This window comes from Marmota marmota, unplaced genomic scaffold, assembly GCF_001458135.2.
Source record: "Marmota marmota marmota unplaced genomic scaffold, marMar, whole genome shotgun sequence".
Taxonomy (NCBI): domain Eukaryota; kingdom Metazoa; phylum Chordata; class Mammalia; order Rodentia; family Sciuridae; genus Marmota; species Marmota marmota.
The window spans coordinates 1,114,323-1,133,763 of NW_025999932.1; the positions used below are offsets into that span (position 1 = coordinate 1,114,323).

The following is a 19,441-nucleotide window of genomic DNA, read 5'->3' on the forward strand; positions in this document are numbered from 1 at the left end:
GCTGAGGAGGGGCAGGGTTCCAGAGATGGCCCTGGACACAGGCCCTGCTTGTGTCCTGTGTGCCCGGGGTGCAGTTGCACCGGGCAGTTCCACAGGTAGCACTGCCACTGTTGTCACTGGCTCTTCCTGCGTTCCCTGCAGTTCTGCTGTCCTCCTCCTCCACTCTTGCTGTGGATTTAGATGGACCCAGTCGTGCAGAGACCTTGTCCCTGTGCTGCTCTTCCTCATCGGTATCAGCATCTTGGGTGCTTTGGTTTTAGGGATCTGAGCTCCAGAGCACCTTTAGGTGCTGATGGTGGGGATCGCATTTCTCTCACCATTGCAAATAATCAACAGTGTTACTTTTTTTTTTTTTTTTTAATATTTACTTTTTAGTTTTAGGTGGACACAATATCTTTATTTTATTTTTGTGTGGTGCTGAGGATCAGACCCAGTGCCTCATGCGTGCTAGGCGAGCGCTCTACCACTGAGCTACAACCCCAGACCCATGTTTTGTTCTTCACTAGGAGACAAGTAATAAATCTTCTGGTCTATTTTCTCTGTTCGTGAATATGCACCTTTGGTGTCTGTCCAGTTAGTAACTGTACATGAGTGGGTCTTACCGTGATGAGCTTGACTCTCGCTTCTCTCGCCGGTCCTTTCCTTTTGTCAGTGAACTTGTTCCAGAACCTTCTGACCACAGCATTGTGTTGCCTTGGCTGCACTGTTGTTTTATCACTGCAGACTCACAGGCGTGGGCTCCAGCTCCACTTCTGTGTACTGCACTTGGCACTTGTGTTCCAGCCGTAGGGCACACGGTCAGGCTGCTTTTGGGAGCCTTGTGCCGTTTAGGTCACGTCCCCACGAGCCCAGCTCTCACTCTGTGGAAGGTGTTGGTATTGCTGTTTCTGCTGACGATTGGATCTTACATTCAAGTGAATTAGGTTTTTGATAAGTCAAAGTTCATTTTAAATGTTTTATGCTTTTAAAATTACTGATGAGGGTGAACACTTTGTTTTTTCCTATTTGTCTTTCTTTTTCCAAAAAATTATTTATTGCCCATGTTCCTTTTGGTGGGGATTAATGTGCTTATGTTAGATTTTGAGAAGTATTTTGAAGTTGGTTGTGGCAAGCGTCTTCATGAGCAGAAGTTAACTGTGGTGATACAGATGTGTCTATCCCCTGCAACCCTGAGGCTAGTGCACATGGGGCCCCTGAGGTGCTCCTGAGAGCTGCCCGTGGTGGTCCTCAGTGTGGAGGGTGGCGTTGCTCCAGCGAGCGTTCAGTGGCTCTCGTCAGGACCCGGCCCGGCCCCATCATGCCAGTGGGCAGTTCAGGGGAAGTCCATCTGCTCCGGACTGGAGGCTTTTTTTTGTTTTTGTTTTTTGGGCAAAGAGAATAAACCAGGGCAATTTACCACTGAGACACATCCCAGCCCTTTTTTGGTTTTTATCTTGAGACCGGGCCTCACTCGGTTGCCATGCTGGCCTGGAACTTGCCACCCTCCTGCCTCAGTCTCTCGAGTGACTCCCTGGAATTACAGATGTGTGTCATTGCACCTGGCAGGGACAGGGTGTGGTGCTCTGCCAGGAGGACCGTACCTGTTTCAATTTAAGATTGTTTTCCCTGGATGGCAGAATTTTTATCTATTTGCCCTTCAGCTGTATAACACAGTTCCACTAAATGGTTTGTTAGTTTCAGCTAACCCAAAAGATACTGCTACCTGTGGCACTGAATTCGGGTTGTGTCGTGTTTCGTGAGGAAGTGAACAGTGTAGGCAAGTGAGCTCGTGGTCTCCCCTAGCCCTCTGTGTGGGGAAGGAGAGCTGAGGCTCCATCTGCTCAGAAGAGCATGTCGAAGTGGTCACTGCCGGTCCTGTTGAAATGGCATGCCCCTGATCTCGAGTAGGAGGGGAAGACTTCGTTCCTCCTCGTGAAGAGTTGTAAGGGCTGTAGGTGAGACTGATTCAGAAATTACCTCTCCCTTTGTTTTGAGATGTATTCGTTCATACAAAAACAAAAAGGTTAGACACTGAATATTTAGAGAACCGTAGAGAATGTCAGTTCTCTACAATGGATAGGGATGGGGAGAACATTGGTTAGTGGGAGTTTATTGCTTACTTTTTAATATTAAGATAATATAATCTTACTAGCTTAGAAGAAATGTAAATGATAATTGTTTTAAAATCAGTTTGTGTACTAAACACCAGTTTATCCCCTGCGTGAGTGATAATAAATGGTATTGACTTCTCCTCGTTTCCAATGCCGCTGAGTGAGACAGTGCTCCCAGCACAGATGGTGTCGGGGCGTGGCCGTGTCTGACTGCTGACCTTGTCTGCCACGGAGGGAGCCCTCCGAGGGCAGCTCTGAACACTGGCCAGGTTCAGTTCTCCCAGCAGAGCCCACAGAGGTCTCCTAGTCAACGACTGTTTCCACTGGGGACGGGAAGTGGCTGGTTCAAGAGCATGTAGTTACACGTCTGTGCTCAGGATTGACTCTCAAGTTTGCTTGAAAATAAAAATGGAAATCTTAGCAAGAAAATGAATAAAAAATTAGTTAATATGAATGGAAGCTGTGAGAAGTGGCCTGATGTTTGGATTGAATGTTGGATATGAGATGCTTTTAGAATTGTCCGGAGGGCTAGGCTGGGCATCTGGTAGTGGCTCTGGATGTTCAGGAAGGGTGGCCCTTGTGGGGCTCTGCCCTATTCTCCCAGGTGCTTGTCCCAGGGTGCTGTCTCTCCCAAGCTGCAGGCCTCGCTGCCTGTACAGGGCTTCCAGAGATGCCCTGGGCCTCAGAGGGCTGCAATGCAAGGTGGGTGTCTCAAGCCGGCACCTGCATCTCATGCGAGTTCAGCTGGGCGGAGGAACCGAGCCTCACCTGATGCTGAACGCGGAGGTCCTGGAAGGTGCAGCGCACGTTGGTCTAGTCTCTGTGCCTCAGGTGGCTAGAGTGTGTGCCCGGCCAGCTGTCCCCGCCACTGTCCTGCTGTGCCTCTTCCTCACCTGCACCGCTGCTGGCTCTCCTCACACTTCTCCTCTGGGTTGCACCTGTGCTCCACAGCAAATGGCAGCAAGGGTGACAGTAGCCACAGTGAAGCACTGTTCTCTCTACAAACGACGGTGTTGAAAGCTCAGGGCGAGCCAAGGCCTTGTTGCTTGGGTGACTTTTTTGGTTCACCTTTTACTTATTTTTATCACTTGTAAGGTGGCATTATTTTCAGGTCACGATTTCTCAGAACGTGTCTGAAGTGCCTTCTGCTGCCCATGAGGTGGTGCATGGCCTCGCCGCAGCTGTTCCTGGTGCACTGTGGTGGTGAAGTGCGTCTTGTGGACTGAAGCAGCCAGCCACAGTTGCAGCCTCTTGCCCCTGAGAAGAGTGGCTGTGGGCGTGTTGAGTGGACAGTACTGTGTTTGCACAGGAAGCCTGAGCTTAGCCAAGCAGTAACCACTGTGGGAAGAGGGGCCAAAATTCCTCTGTTCCATGTTGAAAGCAAAGGACTATGCACAAGTGGCAGGTGCTGGTGTTGGGGAGGGGGTCGTCAGGTGCTCTGGTGTCCAGTGCCACGGCCCGGTCGTCAGCACCATCTAGTCCGCATGGTGCCTGCTTTCTTTCTGGAGACACTAATAGTGATGCGTCTCATGCAGATAGCACTGAGCCTTGGTGAAACGGGGTCTGAAAAGATGAGTGAAAGTTTTCCTCTTTGAAATTTCTTTGCATTTGTTTTTGTGTGTGAATGAGTCCTCAGGTTTGTAATTATATAAACCTGGACTACTTCTGTGTGCCTGACTCAGGCTTAGGCACCAGCACCAACCTGGGGCTGCCCGGCCCTGGCCGGCCATCTCCCCGCAACCTGCCAGTTCCCTGGCTGTGTGGCCTCACTCCCCCTGGGAGTGGGTGATGATAACATGACTGCCTAGCCTTCTCAGGATCACGTCTGCACACGAGTCCTTGGGACAGCACCTGGCTGTGAGAGCGTTACGCGTGTGCAGCTGTCACTGTGGTGCTTGCCTGTGACGCAGGGGCGTGCAAGCCGAGCGAGGAGCGGGGTTGGGAGAGACCAGGTGGTGAGAGATTTGGGAAACACCTTTGAATAGGTGGACTCAAGGAAACAGGACACATGCTCTTGAGTCACGTGAGCATGCCTCAGTGAGCACACTCTGAAGGGTGCTGCCGGAGACCGCTGTGCGGGGCACAGGAGAGAGGCAGGTGTTTGTAGAGAGAACAGTGCTGGAGACCTGGAGAAGGAAAGCAGAGAAGACGTGTTGATACTGTTGCTGACTTGGTCCTGGCACCCTCTTCAGAGGTGTGAGTTTGAATGGTCAGGGTACAGGTGGGTGCAGATCCCCATCCATTCAGTGAGCAACTGTGAGGTCTGCGTGGCACCGCCCGGTTCTGGTATCCATGATGGACATGGCAGAAAAGGAAGTTTGTTGCCTGAAGGATATGACAGACATCGAGATAGGAACTTAAAATACCTGGTTTGTGATTTTGCTCAGGAAAGTACTGTAGGAGTCAAAATGGGAGGCCTCAGACAGACGGGTTGGAGAAGGTCCAGAGGTGATGGCATCCACGTTGTCCTCTCACAGGTGTAGGTCAGGGAAGGGGCTCTGGGTGCTGACAATGAGTGTGAGCCACTGTGTGCAGAGTGGTGTGGACTGGAGCGCGCAGTGCGGGGTTAGAGGAGGAGGAGGTGGACGCTGTGTCTGCGCTGATCTGTGCACTTCCTGATGGGGCCGCTGCAGGGCTCTGCGAGGGGAGGTGCAGGGGCTGGGGCTTAGCTCTGCTCAGGCCTCAGGCCAAGCTGGTGGGGTTGTTCTGGAGAGATTAGATCAGCATATTAGATCAGATTAGATCCTAGAGCCTGTCTGGAGTCTGGGTCTTGGGAGCCGCCTAAGAATTCTACCGGGTTGCGGGGTTGCGAGAGTGAGCAGGGGAACCAACTCTCCACACACTCTGCTGCCGGCCACAGCCTCCCCAGGCTTAGTCCCTAGAGCGTTCACACCTGCCTGTTCAGATTCCTGCCCATTTCTTCTGGACACATGAGCCACCAGCCTCAAAGGACAAGGGAGTGGACTCTCCTTCCCTTTTCCACCTGGAACCCCCTGGCTGCAGTCTCCTCTGTGCCTGTCTCACTCGTGTTCTGCTGGGTACTCTAGGCCCCAGGACAGGTGCTTGCCGGGACAGTGTGACCTCGAGGCTCCGCAGCAGTTGTCACAGTGTGTCCGCCTCAAAATGGCTCCATCCCAGCCCTCTGCAGCCAGGTGGGAATCGCAGTGCACTTTCCAAACACCAGTTCAAGGTGAAGCTCTGGGTCAGCTGAGCTCGGGTTGCTTTCCGATCTCAGGTTTTCCGTGGCGCACCTTGCCTTGCTGGCCGTGTGTCCCTCCCTCTGCTGAGCCAGTGCTGCTGGGCTGCAGGGGACTCACCCTTCTGTGCTCAGTGTACCCACGTTTCTGGGCTTCCACACTCTGACTGCCAAACACTGCAGTTTAGCGACATCCGAGGAGCAGCGAGGAGCAGCGCCCACTGCCTGCGTGCCCAGCCTGGAGCACGGAGGGATCACAGGCCCAGGTATTGATGTCAGCATCCCCAGTGACCTTTTCGTTTCTAAATGCAGTGGCATTAATGAATGTAGAACGTAATTAGTAGTGGAGAAATTATGCATCCAAGAAATTCAGAGATTGTAACATAGGATTCATGATTTAATCCATATTTAATCCTACTTTCAGAAGGACTTGAAAACCAGAGAAAAATTCGTGCCTGAAAAGTAAAGTGTGTAAATCTCAGAATAAATGTGTAGCTGGTCCTGAACTCTGACATGTCACGCAGATACTGTGGTACTGATGGGCAGTGTGACTCCGTGGGAAGACCTCTGGGAGGATCTCTGTCAGTGCAGACAGGGAAGCGCAATGCAAACCTGAGCTTTCCTGGAATTGCACTTTTCCAATCTGTGTGGAAAATTAACTTGGAACTAAAAAATGGAGAACAGCTACGAAAAAAATGTTTGTTTCTGTAACAGACAAAGGGTCTCTGACACAGAGGAAGTGTGGCCTGCTTAGTCACAGATGGTCCAGAGACAGGGGAAGTGTGGCCTGTCAGTAAAACAGGGTCCCTTAGATTGGGGGGGAAGTGTGGCCCGCTCAGTAACATGGGGTCCCCCAGACAGGGTGTTGGGGGGAGAGTGGCCCACTCAGAAACACGGGGTCCCCTAGACGGGGGCAGAGCAGCCTGCTCGGCATCAGCCTGAAGGCACATGATGTCTGGTTTTGTTGGTCCTGCGAAGCTTTCCCTGGGCAGCTGTCGGGAGAGCTCAGTCGGCTGCGTAGCGGCCTCAGGGTGCTGGGGAGTAAGGGTGGTGCCACTGGGATGTGTCAGAACTGTGCTCAGGGGTCTGTTTCGCTGCAGGTAGAGAGGTGGTCAGGTATAGGTGTCCCAGGCAGACCTCAGGAAGGACACCAGGCGGCATATTTATTAGTGGGGAAACCCACCAGGCATCTGTGATAGAATGTAGAACGCAAGGAAACCCTTTACAAATAGCACCTGAACTATTTCACGTGACTTGGGCACCAGAGAGCTGTGTATCCTGGACACGTGGAGTGTTTGAATGGACACAGTTGACCACCAGGCTGTGGACACACATCACAGACCAGTAACTCAAGGTGATGAGGCTTGGCTGAAACCAAACCTGGAGTTGCAGATGGTGGCTCTTTCCCTTAGAAGCTTACTAACCCATGATGTGGCTGAACACCACTCAGAGCACGTTTCTCTGCCTTTACAAGTTGAGAACTAAGTTGAGCTGGAATGGAGCTTATTTCTTAGTGAAAATCAGCACAGTCTCTGCTTGGGGCTTTCAGCTGGCCTGGAAACTGCACCTGGGCCTTGGACGTGTGTTTCCCGCGTCCGTGGACGTCCATCCGAGCAGCGGGAGGATGTCTGGTGTGGATGGCTCACTGATGAAGAGAAGCAGGTGGGATGCTGGCAGGGACTGTGGTGTGTGCAGAGGTGAGACTGCTCTGCTGGTGGAAGCCAGCTCGCCATGTTCAGCTGTCTGGGCTGTGGCAGGAGCACTGAGGCACCTGTGGAGTTCTGTAAGAGGATCTTGGCTGTGTTTCACAGACACGTCCCAGCTCTGGAGAGGATGCGCCGTGAGCCCTAGAGCGCAGGGTTCTTGTGGAATGAGACAGGCTGGCATGTGCATGCAGAGACCTACTGGACAGGCCACTGGTCAGGTTCCTACCTCCCACACATGTGGCCTGAGGGTCAGCGTGTCAGTGCTTCTGTGAGTCTGAGCCCCAGAAAGGTTGCAGTGTGTTGTTAATCGTGTCCCTCCGGATGCAGGTCTCCCATCTCCCTGAGTGTAGATTCTGCTCGTCTTTGAAGTCTGGCTTTTTAAGCCTCCTCCGTGCATTCAGGGGTTCGCACCTCTCTCTCACAAGAGGAGTGCTCGTGTGCCACGTCTGCGTCAGGATTCCTCGGCTCTGCTCTCGGGCCACCTGGCCCTCCAGTGTTGTAGAGTCCAGCTCCTGAGGCCCAGATTCCTAGAGCTGAGTGACATCTGCTTCTGCATTTTCTCTTGCCATTTTCCAAGCACGTGGCTGGCTCATCTCAGGCTGTACTCACTGTTACTGTTTGGGGATGCTGGGTTTGTTGTCTCTGTTTAGCAAAGAATTGGGAGTCTAGTGGGGAGTTTTGGCCAGTTCTTTTTATGGTCTCTTTCCTTTCCTTATCTCCTCCCTGTCCATGCTCTCCTCACTATTATTGATTGGTGCCTCTCTGTCCACGTGTCTGTTTTAGTTTTTCTATCCGTCTCCCTGCTTAGGAGTGCAGGTACAGAAGTGTCTGTCTGGTTGGGACCCCGCCTATGTCTGCGAGCACTTTCCTCAGGCAGAAAGTTGGCCTCATCAGAAGACCCTCTTGTGCTCCTTTGTTCTGGCCCTGCCCAGACCTCCTCCCTGGCCACCCTGCTCTGGCAGCCTACGCCCCTGTGTCTCCCTCAGCGTGGCGTTAGGATCAGGTTGTAGGACTTGGTGCTGTAGTCTGTTTGCATAGCATTCGTGCAGTTTATGTACGATACTTGTCATTTGTTGAAGAGTTTGTATTTTATAAAACTTCGGTCACTTCTCCCTCTTTCCTCCCCTGACCACATGGTGCTAATAAAGCAGGGCTCCAGAAGACCCTCAGGGCCCTAACCTTGGCCTGCAGAAAGGGGCTCCTTTCCTTTGGCAGTAGTGCCTCCCTGGGAGGCGCCATCCCACATCGCTGGTCCCCTGTGCGTTTGTGTCCTGGAGCTGCTGGGATAAGGTATCACAAATTGGGTCACAGATCTGGAGGCCAGAAGCGCAGAAGGAAGGTGCAGCCAGGCCAGCTGCTCGGAGGCTGTCGGGATGGCCCTCCTGACCTTTGCAATGGGGGATGTTGGCAGTCTCTGCCTCTGCTGTCACACGGACATCTTCTCCCCTGGTGTCTCTCTGTCTTCTTAAGGGGACACAAACTGGACTAGGGCCCCCTTGCATCCTCACCTTGCGTGACAGAGGGAGCGGTTCTGGCGTGTGTGTGGCCGCTGTTACCGCATCGTGTCTGTTCTGCTCCTGCTCTGCTCTCTGAAGGAGGAGCAGCGCTGAGTTCTTGCACAGCTGCCTGCGTGACAGATCTGCGTCTGGCAGCTAAGTGAGGGCCTGCGGAGAGGCAGCAGAGGTGTGTGCAGCTTGCCCATGCAGCTGTCCTCTCAGCCATTCTGCTGGTGGCCCCATCTGGCTCAGTTTCACATGCATTTGTGTGACAATGTTCTGGCATGATTTTGAGCAGGAAGTTAAAAGTGCAAGCAGAGAGCTTTACTCCATGGTGACCTTTCAGCCTTGTGACAGTGTCTTCAGTTTCACAGGAAGCATAGAGGTCTGCTGCACCGTGACACCTTCAGAGGCCATCTTTTTTTTTTTTTTTTTTAATTTTTTATTGTTGGCTGTTCAAAACATTACATAGTTCTTGATATATCATATTTCAGAGGCCATCTTCCTTGCAGGTGACACGGTCCCCCAGTCCTTAAAGAAGTTCCTTTTTTGTCTCCAAATAGCTGGGGAGTAGTTAGTACTCTGTGCATAGCAGACAGGCTGCTGTGAAGAAGCTGTGAACTAGAGCTGTGCTTAGTCATGTCACTGCATTTTTATAAAGCCAGCTGTGTGTGGTCTATCTGGTGCCCTTCCCACCAGGCCCTTCTGTCTGGAGGAGAGATGCACTACTCGAGCAGGCGCCCCGTCCTGTTGCGTTTTCCGAGCTCAGAAATGGACGATGGGAGGTGGTTTCCTGCTATAGGGTTGGTTGCTAAAGCTAGGGCCTTGTTAAAACCATTGGCTGGCTGTCCTCGATGCCCCTTGTGATCACACTGTCTTGTCTGCAGAGCTCTCTGGGGTGCTGCATCAGTGTCACATTCTGGCTTCGGAGATGGTGCACTTCATTCATCAAATGCAGTATTACATCACATTCGAGGTATGCTGACCGTCCTGCTGACTGTAGTCTGAATTAGTAATGCAGACTCCTGCAAGAGGAAGAACCTGGCATATCCAAAAGCCTGAATTTGTCATTTGCAGGTGCTGGAATGCTCCTGGGATGAGCTTTGGAACCGAGTCCAGCAGGCCCAGGACTTGGACCACATCATCGCAGCGCATGAGGCCTTCCTGGACACCATTACCTCCCGCTGCCTGCTGGACAGTGGCTCCAGGGTAAGGCTGACTGACAGGCCCCAGGAGGATAGCAGGTGCTAGACGGAGCACCTTAGAATCATATGGCCACGTCGTCGGCAGCAATTCAGTGATGTTTGAGGCTCACAAAAACAGAATAGGAAGAGAGTGGGTGGAAGAAGAGCATGCTGTGATGTGCCTGAGGCTGGTGGAGCATGGCGGGCAGGCTGACCCCTGTGTGGTCCAGAAGGAGACGTGTCCTGAGCCATGCTCCGCTGTGGGAACACATGGTAGACCACACAAGGCGCCAAGAGAACAGATGGCCAGTGGCGTGTGCCCAAGTCCCAGACAGTATGCAAAGGAAGCAGGAGCCTTTGCGTTAGGGTGCTGCTTCTCTCTCTTGTCTGTTGCAGTGCTGGGTGGACCAGTGCCCTTGACGTGGAGGCGAGTGCTGTGCTATGGAGCCACCTCCCAGCCGTGTCACTGTCAGTCCAGGGACAATGGTCGCACATGGGCCTTCACTGAGCCAGTGTCTGGCTTCATGCAGTGAAAAGACTGCCTGACGAGGGCCCTGCATTCCCACGGCCTTAAGCTTTTGCAAGCTGTCTTCTCCCCGGGGCTCCTGTTCTGGGGTGGCATGTTCCCTGCAGCAGGTCTCTCTGGAGGTCTGGTTTCACCCGGGCCTGGGCAAGGAAGAGCATGCTGCTTTACCTGCAGCAGATGAGCTGCACAGGCCCCAAGCCTCGGTGTCTTTCTTAGGTTAAGTGGCCTCTTTGGTACCATTACAGATAGCCGAGGGTTGCTCCCAGAGCCTTTGTGCTCACCTCAAGGTCCTGCTGTGGGGACGGCCTGCTTTACAGCTCTCATTTTGCCTGGACATCCGAGTGTCTAGATTAGACAAGCATAGCTGAGAAGACAGGGTTTTGATAACACTAAACTTCACTACTAAACAACTATTGATCACATACCTAAAACATGCCAAGCTCAAAGAGTCTTCTGTAAACAGTGTCTTAGAAACAATTCAAGTAACAACAAAGGTAGTCTAAAGTACTTGGAATATACCTAGTAATTTAAAGCGTGTTATTCTAAAGGGTTGCTGGCTTTGTGACCCCTTTTACCATCACGAGACCTATTCTGTTGGGCTGAGATTGTAGCGGGTGTTGGGCTGTCGGGCGGTGTGTGTGTTGTTTAGAGGGTGTCGGGAACACCCTCAGCACATGGCCCGCTACGTGGCTGTGGCTGGAGAGCATGCAGTGCCGCGGGAGGCCTTGCTGCCGTGTGCCTCAGTCACGAGCACTATTAGCAGGCCAGGTGGCCACAGTCAGACAGATGAACGGCTTTGCCAGGGACAGGCCAGGGCTGGACTTCCACTGCATTGCTCGACTGTGGCGCTCTCCCGGTTTAAATGGCATACTGGTTCTCTTCAGCAGATGTGCAAGAGTGAAGTTATGTGATCTATGTGGAATGTTCATCATAGTGACTGGCACACAGTTGTTGGTGCTACTTGAAAGTAATCAAAAGCCATATTGTGTGCACATGTGCAAGCATGTTTTAAAAAGGTATTTACCATCACTAGGTCTAATGCTTCTGTTGGATTGGTGTGAGAATTTGAGAGAATTTGCATGGAGAGCTTGATATCATCAGAATAGTATTTACTTGCTATGACAAAATACCTGAGGGGGTGACTTTAAAGAAAAGAGTTCATTTAGCTTTGGGTTCTGGAAGTCTGAGAGCATGGCACCTGCTTGGGCTTGGCTTCTGGTGAGGGCCACATGCAACTTCAGTTCCTGGCAGGAACTGCAAGGGCAAGTGGTGTGTGTGGAAGAGAGGGACGTGAGAGCTGACCTGCTTCATAAGAGCCTGCTCCTGCCACGATGAGTCTGGTCTCAGGGGAGACATCAATCCCTCTAATGGCCTGGGCCTCTCTTAAAGGCCCCCACAACTTTACACTGACAGGTTGGGGACCAGGTCTCCAACACTTGCATTTTGGGGGGCAAGCCATCTTCAAACCATAGAAGTTTTTTTTTTTGAAATTTTTTTTAAACTGTAAATGGACTTTATTTATTTATATGTGGTCCTGAGAATGGAACCCAGTGCCTCGCACATGCTAGGCCTGCACTGTACCATTGAGCACAGCTCCAGCCCAAACCGTAGATGATTTTAAGTGCAGAAGTAGTGTTTTGCCAGTACCTCATGCAGTGCTGATCAGTAGTAGGTATTTGGTGAACGAACACTTGGAGAGTTTGGGCTGATGACTTACTTGATAGTATTGTCTTGGTCCATATTCTGTTGCTGTAATAGAAAACCTGAAATGGGATGATTTATAAAGAATGGAGGTTTGTTTTGGCCCATGATTCTGGAGGCTGCAAGTCCAGTGGTGTGGTGCTCACATCTCTTTTACATCTGGTGAGGGGCTCGTGCTGTGTTGCAACCTGCTGCAAGAGCAGCTCAAGTGGGCACGGGTGGGAGGGACAGAACACGAGGGGTGTGCTTGGTTCAGGACAACTCAGGCCTGTGAGAGTGGGTGCTCAGTCCTGTAAGACACCTCCAGTTCCTACAGAGCAGCACGGTCCTCTCCTTGTGGGACCTCAGGACCAAGCGCCTCTCACAGCCCCTCCACCTGCAGCACTGCTAGGCTGGGGACCAGATTTCAGCGTGAGTTGTAGAGGGGACAGACCACATCCAAACCAAGTGTCTTTCTGTCTCACTAGAGATTCAGGAAGCTTAGCAGCACATCAATGTTCTTGTGATTAAAAAAAAAAAAAAATGGTCATATCTTTTTAGGTACTTTTAAACCAACTCAGAGCTGTGTTTGACCAGATTATTGAGCTTCAGAATGCTCAAGATGCAATATACAGAGCTGCTCTGGAAGAACTGCAGAGACGATTACAGTTTGAAGAGAAAAAGAAGCAGCATGAAATTGAGGTACGCTTTTCATACTAGGGGGTTTTCAGTCCAGTGATGAGCTAGCTTCTTGCCACAGTAGTCCCAAGTGGCAGCAAGTACCTTTCCTATGTGAACGTGGATGTAAGAACCCAAAGTATCGTCAAACTGTGACATTTGAAAGGAAATGGGTTCTACCACGTTTGGGCACAGTCCCAGAGTACAAAGCTCTTTCATCATTCTAATAAACATATCATGGTTCACATTCACAAATGAGCGAGACAGAGCATGTGATCCCCAGCAGACCTGACAGAGCGTCTGCATGGGAGATCTGCAGCAGAACGCTGTGTGCGACGGTGAGGCCTGGGGACCTTTCCCAGAGACCTCGGGTCCAGGGCTGTCTCTGTGTTGCACTGAGGTCCTCCAGCACTGAGCTGAGGAAAGGAGCACACGGGGAGAGAGCTACCTTCTTTTTGCCGAAGCTGGTTTGGGAGCTCAGAAGTCTGAGAAGATTTTCAGGTGAGTCACTGAAGTGGACAAGTGCCTCTGTCAGGGTGCTGGGAACAAGGTTAGCCTGCAGCAGCCCATTCATTTCCTTCAGCAGCAATGGAGTCCTCCACGAAATGCCTTTAAAGGATTCTGAGATGCTGCACAGTCTGTGGAAGCCCCATAGACACATCACAGATAGCAGGCCAGCTGAGGTGTGCCGGCCCCTGTGGCTGTCCCTGTGCTGAGATAGTGACCCTCGACAGCCGAGTGGTTGTAGCAGGGAGCCCGTGGCCCGGGCCTTAGAGTGCCAGGAAGAGGCACCGTGCCTTCTGCTGTGTGGCACCTTAAGAGGCAGCAAAGGGCCCAGTAGGGAGCGGCCTATGCATTGGAGAATTGGACACAGGTGGCCCAGTGCCTTTTCTGACCCCAGGACTGTGGCTTTGCCTTGTCTTTATGATGATATTGATTAACTAATTCCAAGATATATGTGGAAATAAGACTTAGGGAAGAGTCAGCTGAACAGGGATCGGCATGAGTAATTGAGGACACTCACACAGCTGTCCCCGCATCTACAGATTCAGCCTTCTGCAGGTCGGAAATGTTTGGAAGAAAAAAATTGCACCGGTACTCAACACTACAGCCTTCTTTCCTTGTCATATCCCTGAGACAACGCAGTGTGACCGCTGTGTGCTTAGCACGTACATGGTGTCAGGTGCTGTAAGTGTCTAGAGACAGTTCAGAGTGCGGTGAGGTGTGTGCGTGTCCTGTGTGAGCACTGCCCTCTTGATAATCTGTGGATTTTGGTGTCCACTAGGGCTCCTGGCACTGTCCCCCATGGTTATGGATGGACGAGTTTATACTCAAGACTTACAATGAAGTTATGGTAATTAAAAGAATGATACTGGCTGGAGGAAAGATCAGTGGAGCAGAATCATCCAGAAATGGCCCCATGTGTCCAGAGGTGGCACTGAGAAGAGCAGGCAGGGGCATCAGTCGGCAGCGTTAGGGAGCTCCTTGACCTTTCTGTGCACGCACACACAGGAGCCAGGGCAGGGTTTTACACCCAAGTGCAGAGGTCAGGTACTAGAGCTTCAGAGGGCATAAAGTATCATCGTGACCGTGAGGGTAGGAGACCTTTCAATTGGGTAATTATAAAAGAAGTTAAGTTGATCTTACATCCCAGTTAGTAACATGTGTCGTTGGCACGTAACATCAGCACATACCGCCAGCTCAGCTGGAGAAGCTGTTTGCATCCACACAGGTGTCAGCTCATCCAGAATGCGTGAGCGCAGCTGCAAGTCCATGCGACGACCCCAGGAACCATGTGCCTTCAATTGATGAGAAGTATCCGTGTTAACCACCAGTAACTCAAGACTAAACCCCAGTCATCTGTACTGCACCAGGCAGAATGGCTGACCTTGTTTTTGTTTCCTGAGCTTTTCTTTTTCCTACCTTTTTTACTGGAGCATTGTAGCTGTGCACGATGGTGGGGTTTGTTCCTACGTACTCATATGTGCACACAAAAGGCCAACGTTTTGAAGATTGACAGTGTCCACTGTGGGTAGGTGGAGCTAGTGAGAACTTGGCACTGCTGGTGGAGGGCAGGTTGGAGCAGACACTTTGGGATGCGTGGGCAGTGATGTGTGCTGGGCCTGTGAGCATCTGGCCCATCGCCTCACTCTTGGGGGACCCCTGCAGCTCTGCAGCTGCCGGTCCCCATCCCACTGGGTGAGGCCACATGTGTGCGTCTCCATGTGACGAGGAGGCTGTAGGCTGTCCATGTATGAGCTGTGTACATCTTTTTATGCTTTCTGCTGCAGCAAAGGAGCATGTTTATATTTCAGTGTAGGGTCTAGAGTACTCCTCCATGTAAGTTACTAAAGAGAGATGAGTTCAGTAACGCCTGTACATTGCTAGTCGAAAAGGCATTTATTTAAGTCACCACTGATTGGAAATCACCTTTCTAAAAATAGAAGTAGGTGGAAATGTCTCTAGTAGAATTGCCTCCATCTCAGGAATGAATTAAGCCTGTCCTAAGGGACATGGCGGTGCCCCGCCTGAGTCCACTCTCACCTGTGTTTTCAGGAGGATGTCAGGCTGTGCGTCTGTAGTCGGGAAAGACGGGCAGCCTGGGTGAATCACATAGGTTGTTGCCTGCTGTATAGTGTGATACTGTAGGTACTAAAAGCAAGTATTTATCAAGAAATTAAATTTGGTGATTTTGATTCTTCAGGGTCAGTGGGGGGTGACGGCAGTGGAGGAAGAGGAGGAGAATAGGAGGATCCGAGAATTTCAAGACTCTGTACCAAAAATGTGTTCACAGTTGCAAATATTGACGCACTTCTACCAGGTGGGTGTTAGCATTTCCTGTAAGTGACAGAAATTTCTCTTGCTTTCAAAGAACTGGTTCCCTCCGAATGGCTCTGGTTTGTATAGATGTGAGTGGTGGCCAGGATGAAGCCCCAGGGGCCCAGGGGCCCAGGGGCCCAGTGGCCTACTGGGAGACAGGTCTGAATGGGCTCCTATGGGGCAGCCTCGACAAGAAGCCCAACAGGGAGTTTGGCACTCGGGGCCTGAGGGCTGTTTCCAGCCTGCTGACACCACACCAGACCACGGGGCCAGTAGAGGAGCTCTCCCGGCCCAGAGCAGATGCGCCTGTGCGGGATGGTGCTGGGCTCAAGATCCCTTCTCCACCCGGGCCGGTTGCCTGCTTGCTAAAAGTGGACACCTGTGACTAGCTCTGTGCTGCCAAAATAAGATAGTTGTGTAGCCACAGAGCAGTACTGTATGATCTAAAGAATTGGGCCAATTGCCCGTTTCAGAGAGAGAGTGGTCTAGTTTATGGTTACATATTTCCCTGATGGAGTTGATATAGATCTTAAAGAGTCGTCTTAATTAGTCTAATCCCGATTTTGTTGAAATTGCAGTCTTAATCTTGGTAAATCATTACCATTCAAATTCCTTGACAGCAAAAGGCCGTTTCTCCACTCTGGCGTACTGAGACAGTTGGGTGTTAGGTGCTGCTTGTCACAGGAAGCCAGTCTCTATCATTCTAGTGGCTGTCCTGTCACCTACACAGACACTGGAAACTTGAGCACGCTGCAGGGTGTGTGTGCCCCAGGTGGGTCCTGTGTGGGTCTGAGTGCCTGCACCTGCCACTCCAGCCCGGCAGAGGGGTGGCCACAGAGAAGACTGTAGGTGCCTGTGTCTCTTTCCTGTGGAAGGCTCTTCCAAGACAGCTGAAGCCACAGAGGTGAAGAGCAGCCCCTTACAGATAAGCTCGTGCTGGTGGTGTAGTCACAGTGGAACCGCACAGGACCCTGTGACCCTGAGCAGGCGGCTTCTTGTATTAGACTATGGGACAGCTCGCGTCCTGTTGCGGCCTCTTTACAAAGCTCCTTGGCAGAGGTGATGGCGTGTCCCGCCATGGCCTCGAGTGCAGCCTGCTCTCCGGCCCCTGTCCGGGTCAGCTTGCATGTTTTCAGCCTGTGTCCCCTCAGAGCTCTGTGGTGGACGTGCTTGCAGCCTCACGTGGGGAGTGAAAAGCCAGCACCGGGTTTAGATTCAGAGCAGGAAGGATCGAGTGCTTCTACAGGATTTTGTTTATTTTTGTACAACTTCAGTACCGAAAGGAAAAGTCTGTTGGTTTTTGCATTGCTAATTGTGTTTGTAAACTGAGCTCCGGGTGCTGTGGCATTGGCGGAGCCAGCTCCAGGTTCCAGCCCCAGGTCCCTGATGCCTGCTGAGGGTACATTGCAGGCTCTTGGCAGAAGGAAGAACCAGCCTAGGGCCCTGGAGGAGTCGGGAGCTGGTGGGTGGTTCGCTTCTAAACGAGTGTCCCACTGCTGTTGTCTCTCCAGGGCATCGTGCAGCAGTTCCTGGTGTTACTGACGACCAGCTCTGACGAAAGTCTCCGGTTTCTCAGCTTCAGGTTGGACTTCAACGAGCATTATAAAGCCAGAGAGCCCAGACTCCGCGTGTCTCTGGGCACCAGAGGGCGGCGCAGTTCTCACATGTGACGGGCGCCTTCTCCCGAGGAGCTGCGCAGGTTGCTGTGGTCAGCGCTGAGATTCAGTTCACATTCTGGGCCCTCCCGGCAGCTGGGAGGAGGCCCTGTGTTTGTGGCACGGTGGCTGGCGGAATGGGTTTTGCGCTGCAGTTGAGTGCGAGGTTGCTGGGTCGAAGAGGCTAGCTGGCGCTGTCTTCCCACTCAGAAGATGCCGGGGTGTTTTGGGCTGCCTAAGCTCTCTGTGTCGTTTATATTTGTCACTTTTTTAGAAACTTGTGTTTCTTTTAGCACAAGGGCAGTGCTGTATTCATGAATTGAAATGGTAATGTCAAGGCTATTTTTTTAACATCCTCTTTAGAGGCAATTTTTGTTATCATAATGAAATTAAACTGAAAAAAGACGTCCCTACTAAGATAATACACAGAGCATTTGTTTGGTTTTAATGCTGTGACATACTGACCCCTGAGAGCGTTTGTGTCTTAATGCGTTGCCTTCACATACGTCTGTTCTGACTTTTTCTTCCAAAGTCACATTTTTATATTTAGTTTACTATTTTAGATAACTTCTAAAACAGTACAGAAACACGTAGGCACGATATAGAACAGAGACCTCAAACAGTGCAGCCAGATTGCTCAAAACTGTCAGCTGAAGCAGTGTGTAGATACAAATAACTCCAAAGTAAGAATTTTATTTTCAGAATCCTGACAAGCATTGGAAAGAAATCGACTTGGATAATGAAGGTTTCCTTTTCCCTTGCCTATTTTTCCATTGTAAATATTTATATACCACTGACCAGATGTTGGGGGGAACTGTTTTTGTAAAAATGTCATATCAGGTCACATAAATCTGCCTTTTTTATGTTGCATAAATGAAAACTTAGAGAATTAAAGGCAACCATCTTTCAGACGCACGTCTTATCTCTTAGTAGTCTGTGAAGAGATGGTCCCTTGCCAGGCCTGGGGTGGGGGGTTGAATTGGATTTAACGTGATGCAGCATAGGAATTATTTAATTTGTGAAACCAAGAAACCAGGCTGTGTGCGACTTCCAGTGCAGAACCTAAGGGACCCCCACTCCCTGCTGGGTGAGGAGTCCTCAGCCGATAGCCACCTCTGTCACTCAGGAGGTGCGAGGCTCAGTCCCAGAGTGGAGTGGCCCCTGGCGAGTGTCCTCAGGGCCTGCCTGCTGTGCTCCAGTTAGCTCCCAGGCTGCTCCAGTTTGGTTTAAGTGTGATTATGATAATCTGCTGTTTTTCCTGTCCAGCTCAGGTGTGGCTGCCACTGTTGGAAGTATGGTCTCACTTGTGGTATTCATGTGCTCCAGTGGACGCATGGACATTAGGAGGACGTGTAGAGGGGCTGAGGATGTGCAGGCTGGAGGGAACCCTGGATCAGACAGCGCACTCAGGTGTGGATGGTTGGCAGGGCTGGCCCTGCTGGAGCCGGCAGGACCTATGGGTTCAGCTTGGCGGGAGGGGAGAAGGGGCAGCTGGCCAGACGAGCATCCCGTCAGGGAGATCACCGTCTTGCTCTGGTGTTGTTGCTGGTGCCCTGCTGTAAGGTGGCCCGGGCAGCCTTGGACTGCTCTGCTCTGCTCTCCCAGGCTCTGGCATGTGCTGGTGTGGTTTCCGCATCCATGCCCCTGTGGCCTTCCCAGTGTCCCCGGTGCGCTGCGCCCCTTCCCTTCTTGTACTCTTGTCTGTACTCGCTCTCCCTCTCCCTGCCCGGGTGGTGGTGTGGCTCCAGGCCCAGCTCACTTGCTCCTGCTCTTCTGCAAGGTGCAGCTTTCCTGCAGAACCCGCCTCGTGGTGGCTGTGTGACAGGTGAGTGCTCGTGGGGTCGGCTCATTGTCAGCCTGTCCCTGACCCCACACCCTTGCTGTGACCCAGCCACGCCGTCCACGGGGCACTGTCAGGGTCTTCGACTCATGTGTGGTTCTGTCCTGTCAGGTTTTCTCTTGACTATGGATATTGTTTCAGCTTCAGAATTTCTGGGAGTTTTGCTTTTTTCCTTTTCCTTTTTGAAAAAGAATAAAAGAAAAACAAAGGGGAATTGGCTGCACCGTGTGCAGCATGTTGAGACTGGTATGTAAAGGGTGCTAGACAGGAGTCAGAAGAGCCCTCAGTGGATGGAGCAGTGCTGTGGTGCAGGCTCACGGAGGCTCCGTGTCGGAAGAAGACCCACCTCGGAGGTGTGAGATGTTTGGTTCCCAGTTCAAGTGCTTTGGAGTACATGGTTTTGGGCAAACCATTTGAAAAAAATTAAGAGCTTTAATTCAGATCCCAGGAAAAATTCAGATGGCTTGAATGGTTTAAAGGTGAAAGTAAAACATTAAGGCTGCTAGGAAAGTGCAGTCTCTTATAATCCTAGGGCGCCTAACACGTGAGCAGCATCCTCTAGGACTGACC

At 51.5% G+C, this 19,441-nt stretch overlaps 1 protein-coding gene and 1 long non-coding RNA gene across 5 annotated transcripts in view; one reads left to right on the forward strand and one right to left on the reverse strand.

Moving 5' to 3' along the window:
* The window catches only part of Tubgcp3 (tubulin gamma complex associated protein 3), a 53,763-nt gene extending 36,308 nt beyond the window's left edge, over positions 1–17,455 (forward strand). For 2 of the 4 annotated variants that reach the window (XM_048800615.1, XM_015483931.2), the window contains exons 17-21: positions 9,376–9,464; positions 9,566–9,697; positions 12,440–12,580; positions 15,261–15,377; positions 16,888–17,455. In XM_048800615.1, the coding sequence (XP_048656572.1) occupies positions 9,376–9,464; positions 9,566–9,697; positions 12,440–12,580; positions 15,261–15,377; positions 16,888–17,046 (638 nt within the window). In that variant the 3' untranslated portion in view covers positions 17,047–17,455. The other 2 variants (XM_048800616.1, XM_048800617.1) reach the window with 2 other exon arrangements.
* Positions 1–19,441, reverse strand: part of LOC125616012 — a 299,348-nt gene that overhangs the window by 136,789 nt on the left and 143,118 nt on the right. The window lies entirely within an intron of this gene.